The 14,910-nt window shown below is 42.5% G+C and overlaps 1 protein-coding gene across 11 annotated transcripts in view; it reads left to right on the top strand.

Annotated features, from left to right (window-relative positions):
• tiam2a (TIAM Rac1 associated GEF 2a) overlaps nucleotides 1-14,892 on the top strand; it is a 72,552-nt gene extending 57,660 nt beyond the window's left edge. For all 11 annotated transcript variants that reach the window (XM_061301590.1, XM_061301594.1, XM_061301595.1 and 8 more), the window contains exons 16-27: nucleotides 2,900-3,133; nucleotides 3,732-3,800; nucleotides 5,069-5,194; nucleotides 5,572-5,680; nucleotides 7,246-7,425; nucleotides 7,517-7,635; nucleotides 8,561-8,669; nucleotides 10,139-10,197; nucleotides 10,287-10,389; nucleotides 10,936-11,029; nucleotides 11,732-11,868; nucleotides 12,062-14,892. In XM_061301590.1, the coding sequence (XP_061157574.1) occupies nucleotides 2,900-3,133; nucleotides 3,732-3,800; nucleotides 5,069-5,194; nucleotides 5,572-5,680; nucleotides 7,246-7,425; nucleotides 7,517-7,635; nucleotides 8,561-8,669; nucleotides 10,139-10,197; nucleotides 10,287-10,389; nucleotides 10,936-11,029; nucleotides 11,732-11,868; nucleotides 12,062-12,705 (1,983 nt within the window). In that variant the 3' untranslated portion in view covers nucleotides 12,706-14,892. The remainder of the gene's footprint in view (nucleotides 1-2,899; nucleotides 3,134-3,731; nucleotides 3,801-5,068; nucleotides 5,195-5,571; nucleotides 5,681-7,245; nucleotides 7,426-7,516; nucleotides 7,636-8,560; nucleotides 8,670-10,138; nucleotides 10,198-10,286; nucleotides 10,390-10,935; nucleotides 11,030-11,731; nucleotides 11,869-12,061) is intronic.
• Nucleotides 14,893-14,910: the final 18 nt, after the last annotated feature.

Here is a 14,910-nt window from a genome sequence, read left to right as displayed (position 1 = left end):
ACCTGAAAAGTGGAAGGGAAGTCAATATTTTACTGTTTGCTGTCGGTGTCCATAGGGCTGTGCACACTTTTTGTGGCGGCACTATGCCGACATCCAGGGTAGGCGGGCTGCGTAGGAAAGGATGCTCCCTGGCCAGAAGAACACAGCGGCAGGCCACGGCAGCATGGAGGTTGCTCTACAGGTTGCTCTTCATGGTGAGCACAGAGGATAAATACTGATTTAAGTGCTTCTTTTTTTTTTTTTTAAGTTTTCATTTTAAATTCTTTGTTTATGTACTGGTTTTAATGTTTGTTTTAGCAGGTGTCAGTTTAAAAGGAAACTAGTAGTTCCCTGTCACACTTAAGGTTGGCGATGTCTTTTCAAAATCAACTTTGGAGACAAGAAGCAAAAAGAGGCAGAAACATGCCTGAGCTGTCAGCTGTCAGGGAGAAAAAAACCTACGGTGCTGCCAGGCTATTCGCCGCCGCTGCTCTTAATGGTTTATTTGTGCTAGCTGTCAGGCTGTGTTGGTCGAGTTGTTGTGAGGCAATCACATTTTCCCAGTTGTGGTGTGGTGGGGTCCTCTCGCTCTCACTCACGCTCTACCTGTCATGCTCCAAGGAAGCTCTATAAGAATTTGGCATTCCCATCCTTCCTGTCAAGCTTATGATGAATTTCTCCCAATCCAGTGCGCCCCTCATTATCATGCATGCGTGTGACTTGAGCTTGATTGCATATCCTTTGTGTTTGCCAAAATTAAGTCAGTGACAGTGTGCCACCGGACATACACACATTCCTGCTTGTGGGCTTCCATTTCCCCATGGCTCAGACAAATGGCCTCTGTGACTGTTATCAGTCTCCACAAGCGCTCTCTCGCTAAAGGCTACCGGGCGTCTTGATGAATATGTCGTTCTGATATCCTCCAACCTCCTGTATTTCCTTCAGGCAATCTTCCCCCGTCCTCCTACCTGATTGAATATTGTGTCTGTGCGGAGCTGTGGGCGGCTGCAGCATCGTTCCTATTTATCGTATACTGTGCGCGAATGGCTGCGGCCCAATATTTTTTTGTGGAGGATTGAGAACGTTACAGCATTATAGATAGTCAATGTCAGAATAAAGGATTGTCAAGTTTCCCAGCAGTTAAGAGGTCAAAGTAGATATGTATGTAGTATAAATGATGTATGTGTAAATAAAACGGTGTTGACTTCTCCACCAGGCAGAGGAACTACTTTGCATCGGAGCACACGAGAAATGTCTGCATGACATGACATGCATTATTTGTGCTGTCTGTTGTCTAATGTTTCTGCAGATAGATAAAATTCTCTGGGCTTCATGTGTGGAGGGAAACAGATGTCATATAAGATCTCTGCCAAGGAGCTACAAATTCAATATTTAGTATTGATACATGAAACACGGGCAAAAACAGTTAAAATGATCATCACGCACTCGTTTTCAAGTCTGAGTGGACCTTTGCTCTGAGAAATGCCTTGCAAGCAGACCCTTCAGAATTTTAATTGAAGCTCCTTAGTATAATTATATGTAATAATAATTGTGTGTGAGCAGTTCATGTATTTTTTTTGGCCTCCTATCAGTAGGTGTGCCGACACTCGTAAAAATAAGCTCAAACCAAGCAGGGCCAAAAAAAGAACCAGTGCACGTCCTCGTCTTCCATCATAGTGTCTTTCAAACTGTCACAGCCACATTTAGGAGCACCTCTGGGAGACGCCATGCTACAATGAGCCAGCTGATGAGTGTGGACTCCTTGCAGGGTGAGGGGTGGTGCATTTAAAGCTGACGCTGCTCGATGTGTTTTTAAGTGCTGAATGACTCGGACAAGCTTAAACACACACTTAATGAGTGACGCCCGCAGTGTGGTCTGTGCACACGACTTTACAGTTCAGCTGTGAGGTCCTCCTAAACGCTTACATGTGCAATATTTGCAAGATCTACCCACCCACACGGGCACACACAAGAAGGCAGAGTGCTGACCACGGCGGTCCTCCCACTCACTGTGTCAGTGTGCTACAAACTCGAATCCCCGAGGTGACCTTTCCAACAGGGAATCAGCTTCTGGCGTGACCAAGGAAGCTTCTTGACAATAATGTCAGACTCGTTGTCTGAGTAGGATGTGCTTAGAATGCACTCCAAAGCACTGACACTATTTTTGGCTTGAAATCTAACCATAATTGATGCTGCAGTCAAGACTGGCGCTAATGATGAAATGTTTTGCTTTTACATAGTTGTTCTCCGAAGACGTTAAGAGGTTGATTTTGATGAAGTGTACTCACAAATGACAAATCACTTGAAATGCTCGCAGTATAATGGGAAAGTGGCGTCAGCCACTTTGTCACTCTGAGATAATTTCTTCTATTTTCTCTATATACAGAACAAGCCACTCAAAATTAATTCTCTAAGTTTTAGTTTCTTTTACAGCGACCTGGCAGTATGGGTTGAGACATTCTATGCGTACATCAGTCCTATATCATGCATGATAATTTAACAAAGTTAATGATCCTCCTGAGAATGAGAAGAGCACCATTTTTTTCTCCTTCCATGTACATAAATAGCCACAAATTAATAATACAATAACAGACTATTCGGATCTTACACGGCAGCAATATCTAGTCCCATCCTTACCAACATAATTATGCGCTATAATGTCTTTGATGCAAAGTGAATTAGAATACAATAGAGTAGACTTGTGGGGATTCACTTGGCAGGTTCATTGTACACATTTTTATTTTATAACTTTATAGTTAACATGCGAGGAATGTGCTACTCAGTGAATTTTTGATTCAACACTTATTTCATTAGATTGTACAGCCATACCAAATGTTGTCTTTATGTCCTTATACAAATGTATGATTCCTATTTTATCCTAATAAAAAAAGGCAATTTTTTGTCTTGCATTACATTACAGAGTGTGGAAACAGTATGCAACCTGTACCAGTCCTTCCAGGAGGGAAAAGGTTCAGCCACTGGCGGCCCGATGGAGGACACCAAGGAGCCTCCAATGAAGCAGGCCGGCGATTTAGCTCCAGGGTCCAGGGGGGATGGCACTCTTCTCCGACCCTGTCACAAGCATATGAGTGGCACGGAGCGCTTACGCAAGGTCATCCAGGAACTGGTCGACACAGAGAAATCCTATGTGAAGGTGAAAATTGCTTAGTTTGATCTGATTTAATCATCTGGTAAGGTTAGAAGCTGATTTAGGCTTTGGAATTTTCTACTTGGATAGATTTGGCACACAAGTGCGGCTCTACATAGAGGACCTCCTACTCATCCTCTTCCCGTCACTCTTGTTCCCCAGCATGACCTTTTCCTTCCTGACACTCATTGAACAACCAGATCTTCTTGTCTCAGCGATGCTACATACTCATTTTTTTCTGCCCTGTCCTCTTCATCTTCTCATTTTTCATTAACTCCCGCGCATCGTTTCTCTACAGTCGTATTTTGTAGCCAAGGCGAATGCATTTTTAACGTGCTTTGGCACAGGTTGATGTCTGCGTGCAACTTGTGCTGTAGCTTTGTAAAGAAAGCGCTCATAAATCTAACCTAATGAGAATATGCCCATTGATACCAAGACAAGCAACTATTTGAAGTGGGTTTGGAGGGGGGGGGGGATTGTTAAACAGAAGCTCGTAGTAGACTTGGAGGTCATAAATTGGCAAAATGAGAATTGTTGTTTTTTTTAAATGAGAAATATGTATTCTTTCCACTAACCTTTTTTTGGGGGGGGCTTTTCTGTGCAGGACCTGTCTTGCTTGTTCGAGATCTACCTTAAACCCCTACAAAATGAATCTTTCCTAACGCTGGATGAGGTAGGTGGCCAGAATGTGTGTACGCATTGGTAAACACAAAAAAGATGTTGAGGCCAAATACAGCCTGAAATGCATTAAATGTTTATTACCCCGTGGCGATGAGGATAAACCTGCACAGGCCATATCTTTCTCATTACTTCTGTGAATGCCTGCCGGACAAATTAGCATCCCCCATACTATGACCTTCCCAAAGGGACGTGCCTGTGAAGGCCACCTTTTCAATTCACCTCATATACTGCAGCATAGGAGGAAAAACCTTTAATTGTTGCCCCAAGGAGAAGTGGGATTTAGTCCATTGTACTTCACCCGCACGTGTTAGTTATTGCTCCAATTGTTATGTGTTGATAAAATGGAGACATAATGGATTTCAACAATTGGTAGCAACGAGCAGAGAGCGCAATTTCATTGCTCTCGCTATAACAGGCTGGTGGAAAATATATCAGCGTCCATTACATTGCTACCGTTATCATTTAAGTTGAGAATTTTAAGCTACTCAACTTTCATTATATGCATGCCATCTCAAATGCCCATGATTTTTTTTTTCTCGAAAGTCAATAAACGTCTTCGGTGCTGAAGTTGACCTCTCCAGTACCCACCAAGCAAACATTCTTTATCTCTTCAGCAACTATTTCCAATTTCTGTCCTGCATCTGTAGCTGTTTTTTCGGATCTCCGTGGGCACCAGAACTCGAGCGCGAACCTCGACAGCTCCCCTATAACTGCCGAGCACAAACAAAATAATAATATTCCCTGGAAGCGCTCTTCTCATGTCAACACATTTCTTGTGCCCTTGTGATTTTTATTTCTGGGAATACATTAAGTATTAGTATTTTTTTTGCCAGTTTTGTCAGTGACCTCAAACGTAAAAGGTTTCTTCCAGATAAACTGGTCGATAGGCCGGGCCAAATTAATAGACTATTATGAGATACTCGGAAGTCTCCCGGACACAAAGGTCGGACAAGGTCGTATTATCCCCTGAATGGCTTTTAATGAAGGGTGCGTTGACCCCGGATGTATGTGTCAGAGCGGGAGAATGTCGAAGCGTGCGTGTATGTGTGTGTGTTACATTTACAACAGGGCCATTGCTTGTTTCTTAAGTGCCTTTGTAAGTGATGAAGGCATCAGAGTGGAGGTTTTACTGCACTCCAGGGTGCCTGTCTGACTTACTGTTATGAATTACAAGCTATCTTGGCCTCCTCCCATTCCCTCACTCAGTCTCGTACTTCACTTCACCCGCAATTCTTCACCTTTCCGTATTCCCTCCCTCAGATGGAGAGTCTGTTCGGCAGTCTGCCAGAGATGTTAGACTTCCAGAAGGTCTTTCTGCAGACGCTGGAAGAAAGGATTGCTTCCTCCCCTGACTTCAGCACGCTCGAGACGCCTTCCCAGTTCAAGGTTAGAGTCTGTTCTTTTTGAACAAATGGCCAAAGAATTCAGGTAGATATCAGTCAGTTGGACTTATTGAGCCACCTCTGTAAGACGAAGGTCTCAACACTGAATGTTTGAGGTTGATAAATAATTGAGATGGCGAGGCACGAGGTTTGCCCGCTGATTTATAGGTTTGACATGACTCAGCGCAGGGGTCTATCGATCCCGGCGGTGGTTCACTGGTTAGATTGCGAGGTGTTGAGAGCGGCCGGGAGGGAGGACGGGGCGATCCGTTGGGCTCCCAAGAGGAGGGAGTTTGGGAGTGTTCCGATCACAACTTCACATGTTCACACGTTCTTTGTTTATACATTGTGAACTCACCTTTTCTATTTGTCACTTCACAGAAGCTTCTGTTTTCTCTCGGGGGTTCCTTCCTGTACTACGCTGACCATTTCAAGCTCTACAGTGGCTTCTGTGCAAACCACATCAAGGTCCAGAAAGTTCTGGAGAGAGGTACGACATATTTATTTATAAGGCTGTCGCAAACAACACAGAAGCACGATTTTAGGAATAGGTAGCACTTTCAAAAAGATCACTTTTGGTCAGGGTTCTTAGGATTCTGACTACATTTTGGGCTCCAAAAATGTAAACAGAAAAATCCTGGCTCTCCATCTGCTAGCTCAGCATCCTTGCACCTGTGTTGCATCAGCACCCCTCACAGCACTCCACAGTCCAAGGTGGGAGGGGCGGGGCCTGTTTGAGTTGCAAGAAGGGAGACGGGATTCATTCTCCATGGCTACATCACAAAAAAGATAATACCCCCCTTTACAAAAAAAAGAAGGCCTTAACATTTGGCTAACCTTTAAATTAACCTCCTAAATACGACAATCACCTTCTAAATTTAAAGCATGTGCAGTGTGCCCTAGACAACCCGTGAAATATATCCATGCATCTTCCCCCTGAATGTGAAAGAGGAGCCATTTCAAAATGATTAATGCTGGCCTTTCCAGCACAATTTGGCAGCGCTTTTCACAACTCTAAGAGGGTGAGCTTCTTTGCCACCAAGGTTGGAGGAGGGTGATGGGTCACTTTGCCCCATTTTCAGAATTGCATGGCACGTTTCTCAGGGTAAGCTGCTGGGCATTTAATAGGATTAGACAGTCTCTAATGGGTCAGCAAGAGGAAGAGGGGCATTACATGCTGTTTATTTGGTGCAAGGATTGCGAGCAACACGTAAATGCACGGAAGGAAATAGTTTAACTATTTCGATTGCATTTATTTATATATTCATATTGCATTTTGTATTAATAAATACAATTTTGTTAAAAACAACATCAGGTATTTTCCTATAAAGACCTTTATTGCACTAATGTGTACACTCATATGGGATTGACGGGATTTTTTTCTTAATGCAATTAAAAGCAGTGATGACCACCTTTACGTCAGAACCGTATCCACAGCCTATTCTGTAATTATATTAGAATAGGTCCACATTATGAGAATAACACAGTCAAGTAATTGTATAGGGCAGCACTGAAAAGTGGAATTAAAAAACAAACTCGAGTTGTGACTCAGTGTGATGCAGAACACGCCACAGCCTGGTCACATCCAGTTGATCCAAGGACACACAGTGAGGTCTGTCAAGCCTATGCAAAGAAATAGATGTCTATCTCTGCCGCCATCATGCCACAGGCAAGCATCCTTGTTTATTTGTCGACTCGCTAATTGCCTGCCAATTAGTCAGGGAGGTGTCGACTGAGCTCCCTGTCTGCAGCTGGCGGTGTCATAATGAATACATTAATGGCCCCCCACGATGCGAGCATGTTGCTCAAGGAAAAGATTTGCCCTCTATTATCAATTATATTCTCCTCTATTCTGAGGGCTGTGGCAGAAGTGTTTTCTCATTATTTCTCCTGCAGTATGAAGTCAGATATGTGTTTTTATTTTCAAAACAAAGAGAAGCATACACTAACACTACCCCCTGCTGGTGTTGTGATTCTGCGCCTTGGTCATACCTGAGCTTCCCAAATAAATAAAACAGCCTGTAATTTGCAATTCGCTCTTGATTTGTTTTAAAGCCAAGACCGATCGGGCCTTCAAGGAATTTTTGGATGCGAGAAATCCCACCAAGCAGCACTCCTCCACCCTGGAGTCCTATCTTATTAAACCAGTGCAAAGAGTTCTCAAGTACCCCCTGCTACTCAGGGAGCTGGTCTCCCTCACCGACGCCAACAGCGAAGAGCACTACCACCTCACAGGTAGGCTTATGGACTTCAATATAAACAATCGGACCGTATTGCATAGAGTTGATCACTGCTAAGAATTTGTTTTGTTTGGCGCCTGGTGCAGAGGCGCTGAGGGCCATGGAGAAAGTGGCGAGCCACATCAATGAGATGCAGAAAATCTACGAGGATTACGGCTCGGTCTTTGATCAACTTGTTACCGAGCAGGCCAGCCATGATAGAGAGGTACGTGCTCAAATCTTATAAGCCGCCCCAGTAGGAACGACTAGCCGTCTGAAAATTAAAAGTCAAATTGAATATTCCCACACACATTTGTCACAAAACTGCTTTGCTGCTTGAGCTGTTTATGCCGTCTTCTGTTTTTTTGCCTTTGGGGTATGAATACATTTACAGATTGATGGAATATTTAGTCTGTATCTTTTGCAGTCAATTCCTAGATGCAGTAGAATGTGTGTGCAAACAGTCATAATATAAATCTAGTCATTCACTACTTCTCTACATCATAGTTTAGTAAGTATGCAAATATTGGGTCTCTAAAGTGCCTGTGTAAAATTGAGCATGCAAGTAAATCTGCCGATCTCTGAAAATGTGCCTGTGAGCCAGCTCTTGTGCTCTTCCGCCCCACAGTTACGGGGCAGTGGGGCTAATTAACAATTTGCCTTTCACGAGGTGTTTTTGTGCCGCAAAAATGTGTTCATGGTCTGGGCCAAATGCATGTTTTCCACACTCGTGCACTCCGCTTTCGCGCGTGGAAGCAAGCAGCCAGCTGCTGCGAACCCTCGTATCTGAGTGGAGCTGAAAAGGAGACATTTTAACAAAAGCCGAGCTTGTTGTGCGATGAGGTTTGGCGCGCCGCTTAAAACCAATGCACACTTTACATGATCCGGATTTTTAGGGCCGAACAACAAGCTTTAAAATCCATTAACTGATCACTGATCTGATTGCAAGACGGAGCAGCAGTACGTAACCTAATGTACGGCAATTCAGCTGATCAGATTGTTGCAGTCAATTGAAGACACATTTGGAATCTTTTCCGATATTGTCAGTCTTTCTTATTGTGTGACTTCTTTTTTTTATCCCCAAAACATCCTTAATTTATTCATAGTTGTTGTTTTTTAAATGAAATCTCACACAATTGTGTGTCACACAGGTAACTGAAATCTCTATGGGAGAGTTTCTTTTGCATTCCACTGCAGTCTGGCTCAATCCACATCCATCATTGGGCCGCATGAGGAAAGACCCTGAAATCACAGTGTTTGGTAAGTCTGCCGCCTCTGTTGCATTTTGGCTCAAATCAAAATGCTCACCAACCACTGTAACTAGTGCAAAGATGAGTTTTTTTTTTAAATGCTGCCTTGTTGCGCTCTATCATATAAATATTCAGCATGTTTGAATGAAAAACAAAGGGAGTCCAAAATCATATGTTTATCATCGTTTACTTACTCCCAAATAGGCATGGGGTCATTATTAGAATCTGACAGTATGATAACAGTCAGCAAAAATAATGTATTTATTAATTTATTTATTTATTGTACCCTTGCTTTATCTAATTGTGTTTGTGTGTGAGGGTGCACATTAATCAACAGAAAAGGTCAACAGCAAAAAGGCATCCATGTTGTGGTGTCTGTCATCTCCCCCCCCCCCCCCCACCCCAGTTAATTGAGGCCAATTAACTTTGAAAAGGCATCTGCTTTACTCAAGTCCACAATCAAACAATCATATTGTGCCTGATGTTAGAGTGGTGCTCACTCTAACTTATTTTTGCAAGAACCACATGGGAGACAGTATCCCCTTTTTAAGTATTTGCAAATGGAGAGTCATTCGTCGCTGTGCGTACAGCGATGATCGAATGAGGTCTGACTCAGGCCTCTTGCAAGAGCATTTTTATTGAGAGAAACAGGGTGGGGGTGAGATTGGACAGGATGGAGGTCACCCCAGCAACTGGTTAATCAGTGCGGAGGGTCCCAGCTCATTGTTTTACAAGGTCGTGGAAACAGGAACTAGTGGAGCATTTTAGATGACTAACGAAGCAAGAATGTTTCCAAACCATTTGGAAAGTTTCAACAACTGAATGGTTAAACTTTTCAGAGTCAAGGAAAGGTAAAAGGTTTAAACAAAGTTAATAATTCTAGTCTACATTCCAACATAATCATACGATCAGGATTATCTGTAAACCCTAACACCTTACATGTGCTCTCAAAAAAAAAAAAAATATATATATATATAAATATATATATATATATATATTAATAAAAAAAAAAAATATATATATATATATATATATATATATATATATATTTATTTTTTATATATATATATATATATATATATATATATATATATATATATATATATATATATATATATATATATATAAAAAAAAATACCAATGACAGCCAGTATGAACAGGTATTGAATCCTTGGATTTTTGAAACCGCAGCTAACCTCCAAACCGGTGTTTTGTCATATTATCTTTAACTCGTGAAAATCACGTCAAGTATAACTTCCCTATTCATGATCCAGTAAATAATTAAGTTTGTTAGGGTTTCAATTCATTAATTGCAACAAAATTGCAGGAGAATCGCATTATTACTCTGAAACAGCTTCTTTTCCACTCCACGTTTGCATCTAAAATGCCTCTGTGGGTTGTACCCCTTCATTCCACTTCCCCCATGAGGCATTCACAAGCACAAGTAAAGATGCTGAGAGTGTTTTTCTTTCTTGCCAGTCTTCAAGAAAGCGGTCATATTGGTCTACAGGGAAAACAACAAGATGAAGAAGAAGATGGTGAGAGGCTGCACACTCGTGCTTTCACATGGCTTAAATAGGATGTTGGCAATAAAAAAAACATTTTTCTCTTGTTTTTATGTCATCAGACCAACTCGCGCTCGTCGCTTTCTCACGGCGAGCCGGACCCATTCAAGTTTCGTTGGCTCATCCCTCTATCTGCCCTTCAGGTCAGGCTGGGGAACGCAGCAGGTACGACTAGCATGATAGCTTTAGTAATCGCCCGTGTTGGGCAAGCTACTTGGGAAAAGTAGCGAGTTAACTTCCTTGTTATTTCGATATTAAATGAAGCTTAAAAGCAAAATAGCTAGCAAAGAATTCGGAGGAACATGAGCCAGTTATACCTCCAGCCTCCTTCATCTTCCTCATGACTACAAATTCCCTTTGCACACGTTTTAATTCTATTTGTGACAAGCTTTTTGATGTTTAGAACAATGACGTCTCGACTACGCTACTGAAAAATGTTTTTTTTTTTTTTTTTTTTTATACCTGCACCGACACTACTTGTCATGCCCAACAGTGTTAATCACTCTCAAAGAAAATCCACCAAACGTGTTTGCTCTTTACTCATCTTCTCGCAGAACACACGTCTGAGCTCATTCACCTTGCCCCCCCCCCCCCCCCCCCCCCCCCCCACACACACACTTCTGACATTTCTCTTCAGCTTCCTGTAAAACAGTAAACCCTTTTAAGGCTGCAGGATTAAAACCGTTTTTTTTTTACTCTGCTTTCTCTCAGGACCGGGCACAGAAAGTAGCTGCATTTGGGAGCTGATTCACTCCAGGTCTGAAGTGGAAGGCAGACCAGAGACAGTCTTCCAGTTGTGTAGCAGGTCAGACATTTAGCTTGATGATCGTAAAAAAATAAAAATGACACAAAGGTTATTTGCCGTCGAATGGAAGAGCATTTTCTGCAATTGTTCTCCCCGCAACTATGCTTCATTGAGAAGAACACTTAAATAGCTTTTGAGCCAATTTAGTTGAAATTAAACAATTTCTCACATTGACTGTTCTCTCACCCCACACTGTTCTTGAGGATGCAGTAGGCATGGGGTGATTTACTGTTTGGAGTGTTTACCATACTTTTAAAGTCACCTAAGTCCTTCCTGCTAAAATATGGTTGCCTGCTTGCAGATACTACTAAATGCTTCTTTATGTTACTGACAAGAGGCTGAGCAGCACACACGATGATGTACGTCCAGTTCTTCTCATATTTAGTTGTCGCTCTAATTAAATAGGCCACAACTAGTGCTGAGATCATTCGTTTGTGTTACCATCAGAAGTAAAATATAATTTACAAGTTGATATTTTTTTTACCGTAGAGCGTTTTCAGTGTGACATTCGTTGGTGACAGCGACATCATCAAGACGAAAGATCCCATAATGCACTGATAAATTGGGATCAGGCCGAATGAATGTCATTGCTCTTCTCTCTGGGGACCCCCTCGAACTCTGGCAGCAATCCTCTTAATCTACATTAGGACTCTGAAATTATCTACCGATGTACTCAAGCAACCTCGTCTGTGTCCTCCCCAGTGAGCCCGAGAGCAAGGTGAACATCATCAAGGTGATCCGCTCCATTCTCAGGGAGAACGCCAGGAGGAACACGAGAGGCGAGGCCAGCTTGGAGCGTGGCTGTAAGGAACGCCTGGAGGCCATGCGCACCAGGATGGGTGAGTGTCACTACGCCGCCAACACAAGGAATTCCTCCTAAACAAATTCCCTAAGATAGTACAAGTGTGAAATGCACCTTCACAAGATCATATCTTTACTTTTTAGGCCATCAAAAGACCGCAGGGCAGGGAGCTGTGTGTTTTGCTTAGATAAGAGCACCATGTATGACTTCCATGTCTATCTTGATCGCAGGCTCCTCCAGGGCTTCCCGCTTGTGTCGGCAGCCCCTTGGAGACCCAACCACCCAGTCCCGGAATCTCAAGTCCGGGACGGATTTGGACGAAGGCGGTACGAGTATTGCCACCTGCAGTCTGTCTGGTGCTCCCCAGCTACAGGAAGGCCCGACTGGGTCGGCACAGGGGAGTTACTCCCAACCCGCTTCTGTCTCGATGAAGGAGTCTGACATTCTCAGCGACGAAGAAGACGACGGCTTTAGCGAGACTGCGGGCGCCAAGAGGGGCGCTCTCGATGCTCAGTTCTTCCAGTTAAAAATCTCAGAAGAGCCCGTGCTGACGTACGCGCCCGTGCCCCACGTCCAACCTGATGGGGGCACATCCACGGTTCAACCCAGACCCGCGAGAGATCGACCGAGTGCGGCAAAGAGGAAAAGTGGTAGTTTGCGGAGAAGCCAGGGGGCGCTAGTGTGCTTGAATGAGCAAAGCGGTTCATTGGACGCCCGCAGCGATGCGTCGCCACCGCCAGGCGTGTTGGACCTCAATGCGCTTCTGGAGAGAGAGTTTAGCGTCCAAAGTCTGACCTCGGTGGTCAATGAGGACTGTTTCTACGACACGGCCTTAGAGAGACCCCCGATAGCACAAGAGCACAAGCCCAGTTAGCACACATCCGCTCAGGTGAGAACCATGAGGTACACTGATTGGTTTACAAACTCTCGAAGGAGGGGTGAGGGTTCCTCAGTGTGTGGCCTGCTCAGCAACCACAAGTGCTTTTGATTCCCGTCACATTTGGACCCCACCCCCCATATTTGTACATCGGCATTTACAAGTTTGCGTATTAGCTAATTTTGTTCAGTTTTGTTCTCTACTATAATATTGCTTTGGTGCCATCAGGTGTCATCGTGGTGTCAAGGTTTCATTTAGACATAAGTAGTTCTTTGCCACCATCTTGTGGTATCTAAAGGCAATTGAAGATTTTTTACGAAGTAGTTGTTACTCTTGCGTTCACTAGTTAGGATCTCAAAAAGGACAAAAATCCAAGAAATAGCTTTTCCACACCAAAATGGCTGACTACATGTTTCACAGCAACTGTAGGTTGTACATTTTATTTATTTTGTATTTGCCAGTGGGTCCCTCAAGATGGTGACTAAGCTGCTGCTCTTTCTATTAGACAAGGTTGATGGCCTGACTTAAATGAAGATCCTCCTCAGTCCCTTGGAGCTAAAATGCCACAAAATAGCACCAAAGCAATATTTTGATACAATGCAAAAGCAATGAATCACTTTGGGGGGTGCACTGTACAAATTGCCCAATGGAAGAAAAAAATTAATTTGGTGAGAATAGATGTTTGTAAAACCACTTAATGAAGGAGATTAAAAATTTGGTATAGATTTGAATGTTACAATGTAAAGAACAAACACATTTCACATATAACGTGACGTGGACACTTTTAGTTTGCTAACAAAACATGGTTTTGGGCCTTGGGATCATTTTAAGGGCAAAAAGTGTTTTTATTATAGTCAGGCCCTGATAAAGCCAGCGACAGTGGCGCAAATGCTTCATGAATACAACAACAACAAAATAATTATAGGCTCAAATTCTTCAGAGGGCGGTCAGGTTCCCCACCCTCTCTTTCCGCAGGACATGTGGCCAATTGAGGACAAAACAAAAGCAGTTCAGCCACACATTCCAGCTTTCAACTCTTGGGTAGTGATCAGGTTTATTTTATTCTATTTCTTTACATCAAACCAGAGCTTTACTCCCAAGATTTGTTGGGAGAGTTGCTCAGATGGGGGTTTTTTTCCCCCCCACAGACGTTAATACTATGCATCAACAGGGCTAATAAGGAAATCCTGGCAACAACAGTGAACATGTGGCCATGATACGCTTCTATGATAATAAATAACATGACCTCACCACATGTCAGCAGACACACAGGCAAAAATAGGCCAAGCTAGTTGTATATGACTTTTTTTTTTTTTTTATCTGAATAATAAAATAATGGCTGACTGAGTTTAATTTTAATGAAAGTGGCGGTTTGAAGGAAATTAGACTGTAGGGTAGATTGGTTTTACTTTCTATTAGTACATCTTGTTTCCTGTCACCTTTAAAAATAGCTGACAGGAACACATTCAAAAGTAGACTGAATGATGGGAAATGATGAAAAGAAGGAAATGATGAGCTTTGATATACTTGGGACACACAGCAGCTCAGCTCATGGTCACATGTTCACTGAAAGCAAAGATCCAAAGACCGGCTGCAGTCAAAAAATATCTCTCTCTCGCTTTTTTTTTTTTGTGCACTAAAGTACACTGTTTGCCCATTAGATTTCATGTTTCTGTGCAGGTTTTAATGTTATTAATGCAGTTTTTATTTATTACTTTAGTGTCGATTGGTTTTGTGTATTAAGTGTTTGTCGACAAGGCTTCGAGCATTCAAGATTGAATTTACTTTGAATTATCAGAAAAGAAAAAAATGGCAGGTTGATCATTCTGTTCTGCAAAGCATTGATGATTTGTGTGCAGAGAAATTATTGGTTGAAATAAGGCCGTTTTGATGAGTCTGAATAGCAATAATTGAGTTCAACTATTTGTATGCTTTTAAGGGTTTTGTGTACATACTCTGTTTTTTTTCTACTAGATATTGTACAGTTCATGAGGCAGGAATTAATTTTCAGAAATTGAAATGCTTTTTTTTTTTGTTAGATAACATGGATGGAGTTGAGGTACTATACTGAGATCTATATCTGTTAGACATTCTCACCATGCCTTCAATGCTAGCATACCAATGAATGTGAATTCCTCCTCCTGATGGAATTGTTTTTGAAATAAAACTTATCTGTGAACGGTGCCTGGAGAACAGGCCCAT

This window comes from Syngnathus typhle, linkage group LG16 (assembly GCF_033458585.1).
Source record: "Syngnathus typhle isolate RoL2023-S1 ecotype Sweden linkage group LG16, RoL_Styp_1.0, whole genome shotgun sequence".
NCBI lineage: Eukaryota > Metazoa > Chordata > Actinopteri > Syngnathiformes > Syngnathidae > Syngnathus > Syngnathus typhle.
This window is presented reverse-complemented; position numbering and strand designations above follow the sequence as displayed.